The sequence below is a fragment of the Ovis aries genome, chromosome 3 (genome assembly GCF_016772045.2).
Source record: "Ovis aries strain OAR_USU_Benz2616 breed Rambouillet chromosome 3, ARS-UI_Ramb_v3.0, whole genome shotgun sequence".
NCBI lineage: Eukaryota > Metazoa > Chordata > Mammalia > Artiodactyla > Bovidae > Ovis > Ovis aries.
Window position 1 is genome coordinate 143360437 of NC_056056.1, and position 20935 is coordinate 143381371.

The following is a 20935-nucleotide window of genomic DNA, read 5'->3' on the forward strand; positions in this document are numbered from 1 at the left end:
TTGCCTATCTTTGGGATTGGAATGAAAACTGACCTTTTCCAGTCCTGTGGCCACTGCTGAGTTTTCCAAATTTGCTGGCATATTGAGTGCTGCACTTTAATAGCATCATCTTTTAGGATTTGAAGTAGCTCATCTGGAATCCATTTTAGTTCACTGATTCCTAAAAAACTGATGTTTACTCTTGCCACCTCCTGTTTGATCACTTCCAATTTACCTTGATTCATGGGCCTTCCATTCCAGGTTCCTATGCAGTATTGCTCTTTATAGTAGTGACTTTACTTCCATCACCAGTCACATCCACAACTGGGCATTGCTTTCACTTTGGCTCAGCCTCTTCACCCTTTCTGGAGCTATTTCTCCACTCTTCTCCAGTAGCATATTGGGTACCTACTTGCCTGGGGAGTTCCTCTTTCAGTGTCATATCTTTTTGCCTTTTCACACTGTTCATGGGTTTCTCAAGGCAAGAATACTGAAGTGGTTTGCCATTCCCTTCTCCAGTGAACCACGTTTCCTCAGTACTCTCTATCATGACCCATCTGTCTTGGGTGGCCCTGCATGACATGGCTCATAGTTTCATTGAGTTAGTCAGCACTGTGATCCAAGTGATCCGTTTGGTTAGTTTTCTGTGATTGTGGTTTCCATAAGGATAAGAGGCTTGTGGAAACTTCCCGATTGGAGGGAATGGCTGTGGGGGAATCTGGGTCTTGGTCTGATAGGTGGAATGCTCAGTATATCTTTAACCCAATTTTCTGCTGATGGATGGTTGGCCTGAGGCCAAACTATCATGCAGTAATGGGGTTCTATTAGCTCAGTCAGTAAGAAGTCCTGACAGGAGCCTGTCGGGCTACAGTCCATGGGGTTACAAGAGTCGGACACAACTTAGCAGCTAAACCAATGGCGATAATGGCGACCTCCTTCAGAAGGACTTATGCCAGGCTGTTGTGTTCAGTGTCCCGACCCCATGGCAAGCCACTGTTGACCCACACCTTCACTGGCTACTCCAGGGCACTCACAGGCAAGTCTGGCTCAGTCTCTTGTGGGGTTACTGTTCCTTTTTCCTGGGTCCTGGTGCATATAAGGTTTGGTTTGTCCCTCCAAGAGTCTGTTTCCCCAGTCCTGTGGAAGTTCTGTAGTCAAATCCCACTGGCCTTCAAAGTCAGATTCCTTGAGGGTTCCTAAAGGAAATCAGTCCTGAATATTCATTGGAAGGACTAGGGCTGAAGCTGAAACTCCAATACTTTGGCCACCTGATGGGAAGAGCTGATTCGTTGGAAAAGATCCTGATTCTGGGAAAGATTGAGGCAGGAGGAAAAGGAAATGACAGAGGATGAGATGGTTGGTTATCATCACCAACTCAATGAAAACATGAGTTTGAGCAGGCTCCAGGAGTTGGTGCCAGACAGAGAAGCCTGATATGCTGCAGTCCATGGGGTCACAAAGACTTGGACATGACTGAATGACTGAACTGAACTGAACTGGTAGTTCAGCTGGTCAAGAATCCACCTGCAATGCAGGAGACCCAGGTTTAATTCCTGGGTCAAAAAGTTCCCCCGAAGGAGGGACAGGCTACACACTCCAGTATTCTTAGGCTTTCCTGCTGGCTCAGTAGGTAAAAAATCCACCTGCAATGTGGGAGACCTGGGTTTGATCCCTGGATTGGGAAGATCCCCTGGAGGAGGACATGGCAACCCACTTCAGTATTCCTGCATGAAGAATCCCATGGTCAGAGGAGCCTGGATAGCTACAGTCCATGGGGTTGCAGAGAGTCGGACATGACTGAGTGGCCAAGCACAGCACACAGCACAGTGATATGAAAGTGACTTAGGTTTTTTTATTCAACCACCCTGAGTTCAATATGACTCATGTAGACCATGTAGTAATGTCTAAACTGCCCAGTATAATTGTAAGGTACCGAAATACAATGTTGAGACCAAAAGATTTATTTGTACTTGACAGTGAAATATATTTATTTAAAATTTTCTGTCTGAGAAAGATAAAATTTTAATCTATCTAGGAGTAGAATCAGGGGGAAAGAGGGGAAGGTTTAAGTCATGTTTTGTAAAGAAAATGAAGAAGGTAGCCAGGAAAAGAGAGAGAGGTTATGATTAACTATCATTAAATATGTAGAGAGTGCCACGAGACAGCAGTGGCATCAGTATGTGTTACTTAAAAAGTGAAAAAAAAGTGAAGTCACTCAGTCGTGTCCAACTCTTTGTGACCCCATGGACACTAGGCTCCTCCATCCATGGGATTTTCTAGGCAAGAGTACTGGAGTGGGCTGCCGTTTCCTTCTCCAGGGAACTTCCCGACCCAGGGATCAAACCCAGGTCTCCCACATTGTAGACAGATGCTTTCCGTCTGAGCCACCACTTAATCTTAGCCAAAAAGCCTTTCTTAAGGAGATATTAATGAGACAGAAGATTCCAGTTTAAGGTAAAAAAGACTTTTGTCAGAGAGTGTTTTCCAGTAAGGAGACACTCTGCAAAATCTGAGGCCTCAGTAAATCACTGTTTGTCCATATTTTTGTAAATTGATCTTGTATTCTGCAAGCCTGCTAAATTCATTTATTAGTTGTCATAATTTTTCACTGGATTCCTTAGGATTTTCTGTATACAGAGGAATGTTATCTACAAATATTTTTACTTCTTCCTTTGCAGTCTGGATATTTTTTTTATTTCTTTATCTTGCCTCATTGCACTGTCTAAAACTTTCAGTATACTGTTGAATAGAAGTGGCTACAGTGGACATCCTTGTCTTAGTCTTGATTGCAGAGGAAAAGCATTAAGTCCTTTATCATTTATAGTGTTAGTTGTGAGTGTTTTGTAGATGCCTTTGATCAATTTGAAGAAGTGCCCTTCTATTCCTAAGTTAAGTGGTTTTGTCATAAATGTTGTGTGTGTGTGTTCAGTCGTGTCTGACTCTTTGTGACCCCTACGGACTGTAGCCCACCAGGCTGCTTTGTCTTTGGGATTTTCCTGGCAAGAATACTGGAGTTGGTTGCCATTTCCTCCTCCAGGGTATCTTCCTGACCTGATCAAACCCATCCCCTGTGTCTCTTGCTTTTCCTGCATTGACAGGCGGATTCTTCACCACTGAGCCACCAGGGAGGCTCATCGTGAATGCTGGATTTGTCAGATGCTTCTTCTGCATTTGTTGAGATAATCCTGTGGTTACTGTTCATTACTATAGTGATAGTGAAATGGTGTATCACACTGATTTTTGTGTGTTGAAGCAGTTTTGCGTTCCTGGGGGAAATCCTTGATGATATATAATCCATTTTGTATGTCACTAGATTTGGTATGCTTTGTTGAGAATTTTTTGTCAGTTTACAGAAAAGATATTGGCCTATCATTTTCTTTTTTTGTGATGCCCTTGTCTGGTTTTGGTATCAGGGAAATACTGGTTTCATAGAATAAATTGGTAAGAACGCCCCCCCCCCACCCCCGCCTTCTGGTTTTTTGGAAGAGTTTGTGAAAAAGTAATGTTTGGTGGGATTCACCAGCAAAGCCATCTGAGCTTGAGCTTTTCTTTGTGAATGTAGTTTTATTTACTAATTCAATCTCTTTATTTATTGTGGATTTTTTCCAATTTTCTAGCTCTTAAGTCTATTTTGGTAGTTTTTTTCCCCTAGGAATTTGTCCATTTCATCAAAGTTATCTAAACTATTGGCTTACAGTTGTCCATAGTATTGCCTTATAATCCTTTATATTCTTGTGAGATTTGCAGTTGTTCCTGATTTCAGTGATTTGAATCTCCTCTTCTCTTGATTTTGTTAATTCTGTTCTTTCCAAAAAATCAACTTTTTTTAAAATTTTATTTTTACTTTATTTTGCTTTACAACACTGTATTGGTTTTGCCATACATTGACATGAATCCACCACAGGTGTACATGAGTTCCCAATCCTGAACCCCCCTCCCACCTCCCACCCCATATCATCTCTCTGGATCATCCCCGTGCACCAGCCCCAAGCATCCTGTATCCTGTATCGAACATAGACTGGCGATTCGTTTCTTACATGATAATATACATGTTTCAGTGCCATTCTCCCAAATCATCCCACCCTCTCCCTCTCCCTCAGAGTCCAAAAGTCCATTCTATACATCTGTGTCTCTTTTGCTGTCTCGCATACAGGGTTATCATTACTATCTTTCTAAACTCCACATTTATGTGTTAGTATACTGTATTGATGTTTTTCTTTCTGGCTTACTTCAAAAAACCAACTTTTGATTTTGCTGATTTTCTCTGTAATTTTACTCGTTTGTTTCTCCAGTTTCCACTCTATTCAGTATCATTTCTTTCCTTCTGCTTGCTTTAGATTTAATTTGCCCCCCACCTTTTTTTTCAGTGCTTAAGGTAGAAGTTTAGGTCATGGAATGAGAGCCTTTTTATCTTTTAATATGGGCATTTACAACTATAAAATCCCCTTTAAATACTTCTTTTGCAGCATTCCTGAAGTTTTGGTGTTGTGCGTTCATTTTTATTCATCTTGAGTGTTTCCTATTATCATTTGTGATGTTGTATTTGACTCACTGGTTATCTAAGAGTGTGGTGTTTTTGTTCTTGCATCACTGAGTCTTGTCTGACTCTTTGTGACCCCATGGACTGCAGGACACCAGGCTTATCTGTCCTTCACTATCTCCCAGAGTTTGCTCAAATTCATGTCCATTGACTCAGTGATGCTATCTAACCTTCTCATCCTCTGTTGTGAATTTCCCACATTTCCTTCTGTTATTGATTTCTACTTTCATTCCATTGTGGTTGGAAAATACACTTTGTATTATTCAATCTTTTAAAATTTATTGAGGCTTGTGTTATAGCATAGCATATGGCTATCCTGGAAAATGTGCAGTGTGCTTGGAAAGAATGTGTGTTCTGTTGTTGTTGGGTGAAGTGTTCTCTGGATGTCTGTCAGGGCTAGTTGGTTTAAAGTATTGTTCAACTCTTCCATTTCCTTGTTGATCTTCTCCCTAGTTATTTTATCTATTGAAACTGCAGTTCTTATTGATGAATTATCTACTTCTCACATCAATCCTTTAGTTTCATTTACTTTGTAATTTATTTACCTTGAGATTTTTATTGCACGATTGTCTGTTTATAATTGTCGTAATTTCCTGATATATTGACACTTTCGTCATTACAAAACGTTCCCTTTTATCTGTAGTATCATTTTATGTTTTAAAGTCTAATTTATCTGTTATTATAGTGGCAACTCAGTTTGTTTATAGTACATGGTGTATATGTTTTCTTCTCATTTGCTTTTGACACTCCTACAGAGAGCATTTTGTTGAATTTCTGCCATTTGATTGGACTGTTTAATGTTATGATTGATATATCTGAATTTATCTTTGCCATTTGCCATTTTGTTTTTCATATGTCTTTTCATTTCTGGTTTTCTGTCCCCATTTTACTGTTTTTTAAAAATTCAGTGAATGTTTTCAAGTGTAACATTTTAATTTCTTTCATAATTTTCTCACTATATTTTTAATTGTTTTCTTAATAGTTGCTCTAGGGTTTACAGTGTACATCTTAATAGAATTTATTCCAGATTTATATTACCTAATTGCAGTGACATAGAAGTATTACTCCTACATATACTTTTCCCCCTTTCCTTTTCTGTTGTTGTATTTGTAATGCATATACCGTCTAACCTATGTAACAAACCCACAATATATTTTTATAATATTACTTTATATAATTTTGAGCTTCCCTTGTGGCTCAGCTGGTAAAGAATCTATCTGCGATGCAGGAGACCTGGGTTCGATCCCTGGGTTAGAAAAATCCTCTGGAGAAGGGAAAGGCTACCCACTCCAGTATTCTGGCCTAGAGAATTCCATGGACTGTATAGCCCATGGGGTTGCAAAGAGTCAGACACGAGTGAGCAACTTTCACTGTATAATTTTATATCTTTTAGAGGTAAGAAATGAGAGAACTTAAATTTCATAGAGTTTTGTGTGTGTGTGTGTGTGTGTGTGAAACTTTTTGCTTCTCTTCATTTCTTCCTGTGGATTGCAGTTACCAGCTGCTTTCATTTAATTATCCCCAAACATCTTTGGTCCCACCTGCCTGCTTCATTTGTGGCAATCTTTTCAAGTATGTTAAATTTCTGTATGCCTGTGTGCTAAGTCGCTTCAGTCATATCTGACTCTTTGCAACCTGTGGACCATAGCCAGCAGACTCCTCTGTCTGTGGCATTCTCCAGGCCAGTATACTGGAGTAGGTTGCCATGCCCTTCTCCAGGGGATCTTCCCCACCCAGAGATCAAACCAGTGTCTCTTACATCTCCTGCATTGGCAGGTGGGTTCTTTACTACTAGCTCCACCTGGGAAGCCCACATTTCTGTATATTACTGGTCAATGGTATAATTACATACATGCTGGTTTATGCAATTACTTTTAAATAAGTTGAGAATAAAGAAACATACAATTATAATGTCTTTTATAGTTGCTATTGATGAAATTATCTTTACTTGTATGCTTTCCTTCTGTGGCAACTGTAAGTTCATTTCCTAAGTCTGTGAGTCTAAATATGCCATCCCACTGTCCTCTGGCTTCTGGATGGACAACAGAACTCAGCAATTTATCTTACCGACATTCCCATATATGTGCTTATTTTCCTCTAGATGCTCTCAGATTTTTTCCTTTGTTTTTGAGTCTCAGCATCTTTCTTGTGATATATTTGGATGTGGATCTTTTTGTGTCTACTCAGCTTGGAATCCGTTGACTTCTTAGATGTGTAGATTAATATAGTTTCACCAAACTTAGAAAATTTTCAGCCAGGATTTCTTCAAATATATTATCTGGTCCTTTTGGTACTTCCATCATGCATGGTTTGGTGTATTATTCTCTGAGGCTCTATGGCTCTATTCATTTTTCTTCTTCTTCTTCTTTTTTTTTTTTTTTTTTTTTTGCTACTTTTTCAGATTGTATCATCACTATTGGTATCTTTTCAAGTTTGCTGATTCTTCTGCCAGCTCCAATCTGCTGGTTGACCCCCTCTAGTGAATTTTTATTTTGGTTATTATGCTTTTCAGCTCCAGAATTATCCTTTAGATCTTTTTATAAATATAATTTTTATCTCTTTAGTGATAGTCTCTTTTGATGAGACATTATTATCATACTTTTCTTACTTTTTTAAACATGGGTTTTCTTTAGTTCTTTGGATATATTTTTATAGCTTTGGATATATTTTTAATATATTTTGAATCTTTATCTGCACAGTCTGACATCTGAAACCTCTCAAAGGCAGTTTCTGCTGCCTTTTCCTCCATTATGAGTCATCCTTTCCAGTTTATTTGCCTGTGTCACAATTTTTTGTTGAAAACGGATCATTTTAGATAGTATATTTTAGCAACAGTGGATACTAAGTTTACTTTCCCCTTTAGGATTTGTTGTTTGCTTAGCTGTTTATTTGTTTAGCTCCTTGACTGGGCTATTTCAGTGACATCTATTTCCCCTGTAATATGTAGCCTTTAGTGTCACTCTTCCGAGGGCTCAGCCCTGGACATGTACAGTCACCCAATCCTTCTGGAATGATAGTGTGTTTAGCTGGGCTCTCTTTGATGAAGTTTCTAGCTGGTCTGCCTCTACTGATATCACACTCAACTCTTACCCATTACTAACTGGTAGATGATGGCTCTGTTCTTTCAGTAACATCCTGGAGGCATAAATTACTCTATGGTCTGAGCCAATTAAACTCAAGCCCCAGGGCCAGCGTAGGCTTATAGGTCAGTCTTTGAGGTCAGGTCAGAAAAACCTCAAAAAGCGACTTTCTTAGCTATCTCTTTCCCTGGTTTTCTCTGTTAAACTGAGATCTGACCTACTATTTTGCTTGTTGCTCTCATGCAGTTACTACCATGCTCCTCTCAACTACACACCACTAAAATCTTTTTTTTTTTTTTCAATAGCCCTTTTAGGCTTGAACTTCCCCATTTTCTGTCCCAAATACTCAGGCTACTTAGGAAAATCTGTGAAACTTTCTGTTCTTGCAACTTGATTTTTCCCTGAGGAAGAGCCTTTGCACCCATTCTGTGGATTGAGTGGGTAGATCCCACTTTGCAGAGTAACATCCCTAGTCTATGAGCAGAATGCTGGGTCTTGACATTATTCCCTGGTCTTCTTGGCTTGTACTGCTCAGCATGAAACCTGTGCCCTACCAGTGATTTTAAGTGGGAATGATTCAGGCCTTGAGTTCTTGGCCGACCATGCGTGGGGCAGATCTCCAGATCTATGAATAAGGACTGAGTGGCGGAACGGAGCTTCAGATCTCTGTAGTTCTTACCTCTGATCCAGCTTCTGTAGGACAGAGCTGTGTGAGATGAGGAGTGCTGGTGTCTCACCTGCTCCCTGCTGCCCTTGACATATACCCTTAGAGAAAGCTTATCCCTAACAGAGAGCTGGGGGAAATAAAATCCTCTGTTCTTAGCTGTACCCATTATGAGTGGAGCTATCATCTTGCTGAGGTGGGAAAAAGAGAGGATAGGCCATAGACAGGTCATGGTTCAAATGTCACAGATACTTACTCTTCTAACCTAGATTTCATAGATTTTCTTGAATAAATGTTTCTCCAATTGTTGTATAACCTTAGGACAATTTCAAGAGAATTTAAATGGTTGTTGTTTTATAATTTTTTAAATGCTTGAAATGAAACATTTTGTTTCGAGATAACTGTTGACATGTAGCTCTAAGAAATAAGACAGGGATCTCATGTACCCAGTATCCCCAAATGGTAACATCTTATAGGATTATAGTATAATATTGCAACTATGATATTGACATCACTATATCAAGATACAGAACATTTTCATCATCACAAGGACTTTTATAATGACAACTACTCCCCTTGCACCACCAGCTTCACCTTATCCCCTAGCAACCACTAATCTAGTCTTCCTTTCCATAATTTTTGTCTTTTTTTGTCTATTGTATAAGTAGAATCATATTAGTACGTATGTCTGTAACTTCTAGCATTTTGAAAGTGGCGATAGTGAATATGCTTTAATTGCTTCTGATCTTAGGGAGAAAGCATTCAAACTTCCATCATTAACTGTATTGTTGGCTACAGAATTTTGGTATGTATTCTTTATCAAGTTGAGGAAATTCTCCTCTATTCCTGTTTTTCCCTATGTTTCACTCTTTAGTCCACAGGTCTCTTCAAATTGCCGTTCCAAAAGTGCTCCCTCTCTTGGCTCTGCTTTTAAGGTAGATAACTTTTCAGAGGAATCTCAAGCTGTCACTCAATCTTTGAGCCTGGTTAGCTCGATTCACTGAAGAAGGCAATGGCACCCCACTCCAGTACTCTTGCCTGGAAAATCCCGTGGACAGAGGAGCCTTGTAGGCTTCAGTCCATGGGGTCGCTAAGAGTCGGACACGACTGAGCGACTTCACTTTCACTTTTCACTTTCATGCATTGGGGAAGGAAATGGCAACCAACTCCAGTGTTCTTGCCTGGAGAATCCCAGGGATGGGGGAGCCTGGTGGGCTGCTGTCTATGGGGTCGCACAGAGTCGGACATGACTGAAGCGACTTAGCAGCAGCAGCAGCAGCAGCAGCTTGATTCATGTCTATTCTTCTCTTTCTCTTCTTTCACGTTCATCTACCAGACAATTGGTCTCCCTCCAAGATGATGACTCTCTGACCTACATCTTTTATTTAGTTCTTTTCCCAGGACTCTCTTTCCCCTGATGAACTTCCCCTTCTGAAGTTTTATATTGCATCTCTTTGAACACATGTTCTAAGGTCAAGGATGTGTAATCTAAAACTTTTACAGCTCTAAACAATCTTTTCCCTCACATATGTATTTAAAATAACATTTCCATTTTTACTCTTTAAATGGAGATTATTCATTCTCCAATGACCAGCTCATGTCAAGACTGGTCAGCTTTGTCCAATAATCCATTTTCCTTCTTTTTTTTTTATTTTAGTTTTTTATTTTTTTAATTTTAAAATCTTTAATTCTTACATGCGTTCCCAAACATGAACCCCCCTCCCACCTCCCTCCCCATAACATCTCTCTGGGTCATCCCCATGCACCAGCCCCAAGCATGCTGTATCCTGCGTCAGACATAGACTGGCGATTAAATTCTTACATGATAGTATACATGTTAGAATCCCATTCTCCCAAATCATCCCACCCTCTCCCTCTCCCTCTGAGTCCAAAAGTCCATTATACACATCTATGTCTTTTTTCCTGTCTTGCATACAGGGTCGTCATTGCCATCTTCCTAAATTCCATATATATGTGTTAGTATACTGTATTGGTGTTTTTCTTTCTGGCTTACTTCACTCTGTATAATCGGCTCCAGTTTCATCCATCTCATCAGAACTGATTCAAATGAATTCTTTTTAATGGCTGAGTTGCTTTCGGTCATGTACTTGATATGATTAGAGAGAGGGAAATTGAAGATGCCACCTAGAGATGTGAAGAGTCTGCTATAAGGTACCATCATTTTGGGAAGATCATGAAGTTCTGGAAATCTGGTCCGTTTTATAACACGTTGAATTGAATAAGGTCTGGCAAATGAGATGTATGACATATGCTCACATAGAGACTTGTAAACAAATATTTATGGCTGTGCTCAGTTGCTCAGTTGTGTCCGACTCTTTGTGATCCCATGCACTATACTCTGCCAGGCTCCTCTGTTCATGGGATTTCCCAGGAAAGAATATTGGAGTGAGTTGCCATTTCCTTCTCCAGGAATCTTCTCAACTCAGATACTGAACCCTTGTCTCTTGCATCTCTTGCAGATTCTTTACCCCTGCACCACCTTGGAAGCCCCTGGTCAGTGAGACATCAATAAAATTCACAGGAGACTGATACACAAATAAGTAATATAATGGTCATTTCCTCCTACAATATCTTGAGAAAGTTTTGTAGTTATAAACTAGGTAACTCCAGTTTACAGTTGGAGAAAGAGACACTCTGTGTCAAAAAGCTGTCTAAGATCCTTCAGAAAGTCAAAGGCAGCACTATTATAGTAATAAAATGCTCCTCCTGCTCATCAAGGTGAGATGTCTTCCCCACAGAGTTCTCTAGACATTTCTGGAACACAAAGCTTTATTTCCAAAATTAGATGTTATTGGGCATAAGTATGTGCTGTCAAAAAAAGATATGCCCATTTTTTTTTCCAGTCTGTGTTCAATTGCCTGAAGTTACTGTTACTAAGAGTACAAACTGCCCAGTATTCTTGAAGATATTCTGTCAAATATATAAACCAGATTGTGTGTTAATTTATACAACATTTCATGAATACTCTCCAGATGTTTAATGTCACTGAAAGAACTTATTCTGTTGTTTAGCATTCATCAAAACCACATCCTCTGTGTTTGCATATGACAGGGCACCCCAGGACATAAATGCTAAAAAGAGAATGGACACATATGGCAATCTTTAAGGAAAATAAACTTTGCGATATTGTAATATAAGATGAAGTTAAGGAGTGTGATGTGACTTTAGAATACATATATCAAAAGTGAAGTGAAGTAAAATGTTTGGTACTTTTCACAGAGCCACAAAAAAGAAAAATCCCCAATGTGTATCTCTTTATCTATCTTGTAATTAATATTGATTACACGAGAGCAGGAGAAATACCCAATGCCAAAGGATCATGGCCAGCATACATTTTGAGTATTTAGAGCCAATTTTTAAATATTTTGAATGTGTATTTTTTATTATAATGTGTCAAGTTAGATGTATATGCATACCCTTTTGATTATACTGCTTAGATCCTCTTTCTCCTTATTCTTGTTCTCTTGATCTATCTTGTTGCTAAAAGTGGTATATTACAATTTCCTATTTTTAGGGTGTTTCTACCTATGTCTCCTTTCATCTCCTGTAGTTTTGCTTCATAAAAGTAGCTGTGTTATTTGATGTATAATATTCATGTGTTATATCTTCATTGTGGATCATGGTTTTAGCACTTCTATGTCATGTTTTCCTAATATCAGACTTGAATTCTATTTTACATTATCAGGATTTGCTTCACTTGCTCTCTTTTTATGCCCAGTTACCAGGTATACTCTTGCGTGCATGTGTGTGTGCGAAGTCACCTCAGTTATGTGCAACTCTTTGCAGCCCTATGAACTGTAACCCCACCAGGCTCCTCTGTCCATGGGATTTTCCACACAAGAATACTGGAGTGGGTTGCCATGCCCTTTTCCAGGGTATCTTCTCGACCCAGGGATCGAACCCACGTCTCTTCTGTCTCCCACTTTGGCAGGCAGGTTCTTTAGCACTGGCACCACCTGGGAAGTCTGTATAGTCTTGCACATCCTTTTATTAAAATTAATTAATTTATCTTAATTTTTAAAAGATGATCACCATAAGTCAGCACAGTAATTCTCTCTTCACTGCCACACATACTTTTAATTTTGGCTTTTCTGAGTCACTTTGTTTGAAATGTATTTCTTACATATAGAATGTAATTTGGTTTCTGTTTTCAAGTCAATTGGAATTTTTTTCTTTAGATGTTATGTCCATTCACATTTTAAACTGAAAAAAGATAACAGTAAAATTGCCTTTATTAGTATACAGTTTTAGACATGTATGCAAATTCATGTTGTTATCACCATAATCTGAATATAGAACAACTCCCTCATACTGGCTCTGTGGAGTCAATTCCTTCCACCTACCTCCTGGTAAACACTGATCTTTACTTCATTGCTTTAGTTTTGCATTTTCTGGGATGATGTAGAAATGTCATAGAAATGAAGTCACACAGTGCGTAACCTCTTGAGATGGGCCTCCTTCTCATTACATTGGTCAATGTAATTCTTTTGAGGTCCATCTGTCTTTTGCATGCTGCATGTGTCAATAATTTGCTCTTTTTCATTGCTAAGCATTATTCCATCAATCAGATGTCATACAGTTACCCTACAGTGTTCATTTGTTGGAAAAAAATAGGTTGTTTATAGAATTTGGAAATTATGGACAGAGCGGATATGCACATTTGTGTACAGGTTTTTGTGTGTGCATGTATTTTCATTTCTCTGGGAGAAATGCCTGTGAGTGAGATTGTAGGGTCACATGGTATATGTATGTTTAACTTTATAGGAAACTTGCAAACTAGTTTATTTTTGTTGTTTTAATTTATTTTTAATTGAAGAATAACTGCTCTACAATGTTGTATTGGTTTCCACTGTACAGCCATGTGAATCAGTCATAAGTATACATATATCCCGGCCCTCTTGGACCTCCCTCCTACCCAGCCCCCCCATCCAAACTGTTTAATACAGTGACTGTACCATTTTTAAATTCCCATCAGCAAAGATTACATTTCTAGTTGTTTCTCTTCTTTTGTCAGCACTTAGTATTGTCAAGTTTTTCATTTCCCCATCTTCAGTGATATCTTTTTGTAGTTTTAATTTCTATTTCACTCATAATGTTAAGCATCTTTCATGTGCTTAACTGTCATCTGAGTATCCTCTTTGGTAAAGTGTATATCCAAGTCTTTCTCATCTGAACAATTAAGTTGTTTGTTTCCTAATTGTCCATTAATGTTTATAGTTTTGACAGTTCTTTTTTTAAAGTTAATTAATTTTTGGCTTCCCTGGTCCTCGTTGCTGCTCGCCAGCTTCCTCTAGCTGTGGTGACAGGGGTTTCTCTCTAGTTGTGGTGCGTGCTCTTCTCACTGCAGTGGTTTCTCTTATCGTGGAGCATGGGCTCCGAGTGCAGGGGCCTACTTGCCCCATGGCACGTGGAATCTTCCTGCACCACGGATCCAATCTTTCTGCCTGCATTGGCAAGCAGATTCTTATCCACCGGACTACCAGGGAAGTCCTGAGAGTTCTGTATATAGTCTGGATACAAATCTTTTGTTGTATATAACGTTCGCACATGTTTCACTCATGGTCTGGACCGTATCCCTTCTTTTTCTTAAGTGTCTTACACTTAAGTGGAGGTTTTAAAGTTTAATGAATTCAAATTTAGCATTTGTTTTTCTTTATGACATTTAGTGTCATATTTAAGAACTCTTTGACTTAGTCCAAGTTACAAAGATTTTCTGCTATGTTTTCTTAAAAAAATTTATAGTTGTATGTTTTATATCTAGACCTATGATTGATTTTGAACTAATTTTGTATGAAATTGCAAGAGTTTTGCCTATAGACCTCCAATTGTCCTAACACCATAAGTTGAGAAGGCAGTTGTTTCTCTCCTTTCCACCTTTGTCAAAAATCAACTGGAGGGGACTTCCTTGGTCGTTCAGTGGTTAAGAATCCATGCTTCCAATGCAGTGGCTACAAGTTCAATCTCTAGTCAGGGAACTAAGATTCCGCTTGCCATGTGGTGTGGCCAAGAGAAGTCAACTGGACATATTTTGAGTCTATTTCTGACTCTCTGTTCTGATCCATTGATCAGCATATGTCTCTCTCTTCACCATCACAGCACTGTCTTGGTTATGATAGCTTTATGTTTGGGTGTGGATGTGTGTGTGTGCTCAGTTGCATCCGACTCTTTGACCTCATGGACCATAGCCTCCCAGGCTCCTCTGTCCATAGAATTTTCCAGGCAAGAATACTGGAGCATGTTGCCATTTCTTACTCCAGGAGATCTTCCTGACCCAGGGATTAAACCCACATCTCTTATATCTCCTGCATTGGCAGGCAGGTTCTTTAACACTAGCACCACCTCTGACAGCTTTATGCTCACATGTGTGCTAAGCTGTGTCTGGCTCAACTGTGTCTGGCTCTTTGCATCCCTATGGACTGAAGCCCACCAGGCCCCTCTGTCCATGGGGTTCTCCAGGCAAGAATACTGAAGTGGGTGGCCATGCCCTTCTCCAATGATAGCCTTATAATAAGTGTTAAAACAAGGTAGTGTGGGTCCTTTTAACTTTATTCTTTTTTTCAAACTTGTTTTAATTATTTTAATTTCTTTATAAAAGAAATATAAATTTATATAAATTTTAGAATCAGTTCTCTTTTTGGAATTGCATTAGATTTATAGATCCCTTTCGTAGTAAAATAGGTGGAACAAACTTTAAAACTGTAAAACCTAATGACATAATGGGGATGTATGAACCAAGCAGTCAGTCCAAGAAGTGGAACTTTGAAGCTTGTATCTATTTCTATGCTTTCCCTCTGTATCTATAAGTATATTTTCCTTTAATGAAGCTAATTATTCCAGGAAAACATTCCTATTTGTTGAATTCTTAGTTCTTTTGAATCACCTTACCTTCTACTTGTGATGTATCTTGTCACTGGAAGATTTTCTTTTTTGTCCACTCTCACACACTTCCCTTCCTCTTGACTCCTACCTCTGGCAACCATCAATCTATGCTTCTCTTTTCAGATCAAGACTAAGACCTTTCTCAGTACTCCCATAGTTTTTGTTGCTCAGTCACCAAGTTGTGTCTGACTCTTTGTGACCCCATGGACTGCAGCACATCAGGCTTTCTTGTCTCTCAGCATCTCCCAGAGTGATCTGATTTCATGGCTGCAGTCATCGTCCGCAGTGATTTTAGAGCCCAAGAAGAGGAAATCAGTCACTGCTTCCACCTTTTCCCCTTCTATTTGCCATGAAGTGATGGGCTGGTTGCTATGATCTTAGGTTTTTTTTTTTTTTTTAATATTTCATTTGAAGCTGGCCTTTTCACTCTTCTCCTTCACCCTCATCAAGAGGTTGTTTTGTTCCTCTTCACTTTCTGCCATTAGAGTGGTATCATCCGCATATCTGCGGTTGTTGATATTTCTCCTGGCAATCTTGATTCCAGCTTGTAACTCATCCAGCCCAGTATTTCTCATGATGTGCTCGGCTTATAAGTCAAATAAACAGGGTGACAGTAAACAGGCCTTGTCGTACTCCTTTCTCAGTCTTGAACCAGTCAGTTGTTCTGTACAAGATTCTAACTGTTGCTTCTTGACCAGCATACAGGTTTCTCAAGAGACCGGTAAGATGGTCTGGTATTCCTGTCTCTTTAAGTTTTCCACAGTTTGTTATTATCCGCACAGTTGAAGGCTTTAGCGTAGTCAATGAAACAGAGGTAGATGTTTTTCTAGAATTCCCTTGCTTTCTCTGTGATCCAGCAAATGTTGGCAATTTGGTCTCTGGTTCATCTGCCTTTTCTAAACCCAGCTTGAACATCTGGAAGTTCTCGGTTCACATAATGCTGAAGCCTAGCATGCAGGATTTTAAGCATAACCTTACTAGTTACTAGTGTGGGGGATGAGTGCAATTGTTTGCTGGTTTGAACATTCTTTAGTACTGCCCTTCTTGGGAACTGGGATAAGGATTGACCTTTCCCCTCTTATGGCTACTTGACACCAAGTCTGCCACTCAGTTTTGGACAAATGAGTGAAATGTATTTTTACCTCAATTGATATCATCCCCAGTTTCAGATGAACTGTTTTTCTACTTCTTGATACCATTATGTAGCTTTTGAAGAAGGACTAAAGAAGTAAGCAAAGCTCTTGAAAATTAATCTGGAAAAATGAAGCTATAGATATTTCTAGACCCAACTGATTATGTTAATGACCACTTGAATCTCTCATTACTCAGTTGGATTTTTTTTTCTTTCACTTCCAGTGTATATACATTTGAATCCTTCCCAGCAACGTTGAGCAGGGAAGTAAACGATAAATATTAAGTTGTGAAAATACTGCATGACACAACAAGAGTGACATAAATGGTTAGTTACAGACAAGCTACTTCACAGAATATATTTCCATTTCTTTTATTTGGCAAGAAGCTGACTTAAAAAATGAGTTAATGTGGGGTTAAATATTTAGTTCAAAATCTGTATCAGATGACTAAGTATCAAATAGTAGAATATATCCTTAGAATTAGTTTTAATTTTTACTAATGTAAAATTCTGATGTGTCTAGTGTTCATGTCATTTATTATCACAAGTATAAAGGGTTAGATATATATCTATATATTAATTTTTATGATGCTAAAATTTAATATTTATAATGTTACACTTAATTCATCTGTTTAAAAACACTTACTGAATACCTGAATGGGTCTTCCTGATGGCTCAAACAGTAAAGTATCTGCCTGCAGTGCAGGAGACCTGGGTGCCATCCCTGGGTTGGGAAGATCCCCTGGAGGAGGGCGTAGTAACCCATTTCCAGTATTCTTGCCTGGAGAATCCCCATGGACAGAGGAGTCTGGAGGACTATAGTCCATGGGGTTGCACAGAGTTGGACATGACTGAGTGACTAAGCACACACACACAGAGTTCCTAGGCCTTCTTTTGGAATCTAGGATTACATCAATGAAGCAAACATACAGGTGTTTTAAATTCCATAACCAAGTGATGTATATAATAATAAACTTTCTTTGGAATTTATCTGAAACAAATTATTTCTGTTCGGGGGAAATCCTGCATATATTATCATTGTATTATAAATACATTTGAATCCATTTTGATTTTAAATAAGTATGTGATTGATAAGAAATCTAACTTAATAAACTGAATTGATACATAATTTTTAGCAATTGTAGTAATTTATATTACAACTATATTTTACGTTTGCTTTCATGAAAGGTAATATTTCCCATCACGTAACATAATCCTTAATGTTTTATCACAGTTTTGCTCAAGATTCCTGTGCCCTAGGCCACAGAATATTGTGATGTGATCTAAGATTGTCCTAATATAGCTCTAAATCTATATGTATACTGAACATGGGCGTAGGCTTAATTAGCATTCATTAAACACTTCAGCTTTTCAGTGTGTGATGCTGTACTGCGAGATCATATACATGAATGCCACATATTTTATCCATTTTAGTCATGCACTTTCCTACTTAACGGATATTCAAAGTTTAGTTTTTAACAGTGATAGTCTAGAATATTTTGACGTAAAATGGTTCTTGTGTCTTGAAAATAATTAGATCATAATGCCACTAGGGGGCTCACATACCATGTGTGTAATTCATGTGGCATCACACATCTGCATAACACTTCTGGGTACTTAAAAGGATGTGATAGCTGGGACCGCAATACTATGTTCAATAGTTTTTGTGTGATAGATGTAAGGGCACAATAACAGAAGGAAATACATTAAATAGGTGTAACTTGTCAGTGAAGTTAGCAGTGAGGGGTCAAAAATTGAAACTGGATAAATGCTAGTCTGGTACCAGTCCCTATGACACCGCTTCTATCTAGACTTGCTGTTGCTGATGCTCTAGGAATGTAAGCTCTAGCTGTCAATCACTAGAATCCTAGGACTGGACAAAATTACTTTTCAACAGATAACACTATCTGGCATTTTTTCAGTTGTCCCTTGTAATTGAGAAGATTTATTTGTAATCAGTTTCAAAAATCTCTAGCTTGTTCATTTTGTTAGTGTAAGAAAGTGTATGTTTTATATCAACATTCTTCCATTTTCTAAAGAATCTAGGAAGGCAAGTTTTTTAGATCATGCCAATTCATGTGTTTCCAGCCAAGTACATACATAAATATATTTTTTATTAATTCCATCTAGTCTTATTTTTTTTTATTTTTTATTTATAATCAAGGGACAGTTCAGCATTAATTTGGCAGGAACTGGGATGAAGATATCCAGTACAGCAAAGTGGCTGGCTCAGGGCAGTTATGCCTCTGTGATCATTCACAGATCACAGGTAAGTCCTGCTGGACCAAAAAGCCTGTCTGAAATACTTCTGTGCTGTGAAGTAGTGTTAAATTCCTCTACCTTAAATTCAGAATTATATGAAGTTAATGACTAATGCTTTTGAACTTTGGTGTTGGAGAAGACTCTTGAGAGTCCCTTGGACTGCAAGGAGATCCAATCAGTCCATCCTGAAGGAGATCAACCCTGGGATTTCTTTGGAAGGACTGATGCTGAAGCTGAAACTCCAGTACTTTGGCCACCTCATGAGAAGAGTTGACTCACTGGAAAAGACTCTGACGCTGGGAGGGATTGGGGGCAGGAGAAGAAGGGGATGACCAAGGATGAGATGTCTGGATGGCATCACTAACTCTATGGACATGAGTTTGAGTAAACTCTGGGAGTTGGCGATAGACGGGGAGGCCTTGCGTGCTGCAATTCATGGGGTCATAAAGAGTCGGACACGACTGAGTGACTTAACTGAACTGAACTGAATGATTAATGAGTTTTTTCATATAATGGGGTATGTTACATTATGACGAGGTATAACTAATGAAATTATGGAATGAGGTTCATTTTTATTCATGTGCTTATGGAGGTTTTATATATATACGCATTCTTGTTTAGGCTATAGATATCTGTGCATGAAATCAAGTGCCAGAGCATTATAGATTTAAGTAGTTCAAGTTTGGGGCTAATGGTTTGAAACACGGGTGCTTCAAAAAGAGGTAGTCTTTTTAGCTATACTCTAATTAGTAAAGACTGTTAACGTTTTAATATTTCAAAGTAAGAGGTAAATTTTTGGTTTATTTACTTCACTGCTTTGACTTATTGAGTTAGTGATGTCAGAGTCATTTGTCATTTAATGAACATCCATTATAGTTTCTTCAAGAATTAGGAATATTTTTATGGTTGTATGAACATTTTCCTCGTCTATCTTTATTTAGAAAACATTGCCATGATTTGAGAGAATAGCACTGAAACATGTATATTACCATGTATGAAGTAGATCGCCAGTCCACGTTCGATGTATGAGACAAGGCACTGCACTCAGGGCCGGTGCCCTGGGATTTTAATTTTTCCTATAGCACACGTATTATCTAAAGTATTATCCTCCTAATTGTGGTGCTGGTGTAGTGTGCTAGCACATAAAATTTATGAGATGGCTCCTGGTACTTAGAATTACCAGATCTTAGATAGCATGACCTGATCTACATTAATCAGGATCTGTGTTATAATTTCTGTTCTCACCTATATTGCACCATTTAAATCAATACCATCAACAGTCCCTGACTACACCAAGGTTTTAGAATTTTTCTTTCTTTTGCTAAAAGTGACTTCATTCCTATATGTGAATACTACTTGTAAATGAAATTCAATTTTCTGATATTTGCAGACTTTAAAATACTTTATTTCTGACTGTTATGAAATTGTGTTTTAATTAATAATTAAAGACTTTATATTTTTATTATTTCAATCACATGGGTAAACAGTAGGCTTTTAAAATGGCTATTTATTTTTAAATATTTATTTGGCAAATTTAGGTGTCATCCTTTTGGGTAGAAGAACAGAAATAAATCAATTACTTAGTTAAAATATGTTCTGAGCAGGTATAAAATTTAGACAGTGCAATGAGATATTCTGACTTTATCTAGTTGTTAGGTATCTTCTGGTTGAATGACAGCTGGCCAAGGGCAGCAGTAAAAATGAATATTTAGTACAATCATTCCTTTTGCATCTATTTAAGTTTTATTGTAAAGACTATTTGTTTACTTAATTGAAAATTTCTCCCTCAATCAAAGATTTTGCACATGAAGGTATTTCCTGAGATCTGACGCATGGTATGAAACTCTGACTTATGAAACCCAAATGTACTTATGGAAATGAACACATATTTTCATTTCCTAGTAAAGTTAAACAAGATTAGGGGTTTACTTGATCCATTTGAGAACAGGAATGTATATAAATTGGAATTTTTACTGCCATCCCCTTCTCTGTTTACTCAGATTCTCTAGAGTGTAGAAAGCTTCTGAAAGAAGAGGCAACTTCAAAAGCCCCTGATCTCAAAACATTATTTATCCTCAAAAGTTTCAGGAACCCAGTTTCCTTTTCTACCCTCCCTCCTTAGATTAAAAAAAAAACAAAAACATAAATAAAGCAAAACTTACCTTCTTCAGAAACCATAAGAGTTCAAACTATTTTTGTTTCATCCTATCAAAAGGCCTTTTGACTTTTGGACCTAAAGTTGGAAGACAGTCTGGAAAGAAAATCTATCCTGTCCTCATCACTTCCTTCACCAGCTTCTGCCCACTCACTCCTCAGTTAGCAGCTCTGCTTTTCTAAAAAAAAAAAAAGAGAAGAAAGAATCTCCTTTTCTGTTGTTG

The 20935-nt window shown here is 38.2% G+C and overlaps 1 protein-coding gene across 2 annotated transcripts in view; it reads left to right on the top strand.

Moving 5' to 3' along the window:
* The window catches only part of ADAMTS20 (ADAM metallopeptidase with thrombospondin type 1 motif 20), a 201558-nt gene that overhangs the window by 178549 nt on the left and 2074 nt on the right, over positions 1-20935 (top strand). For both annotated transcript variants that reach the window (XM_004006435.6, XM_060414097.1), the window contains one exon: positions 18460-18564. In XM_004006435.6, the coding sequence (XP_004006484.2) occupies positions 18460-18564 (105 nt within the window). The remainder of the gene's footprint in view (positions 1-18459; positions 18565-20935) is intronic.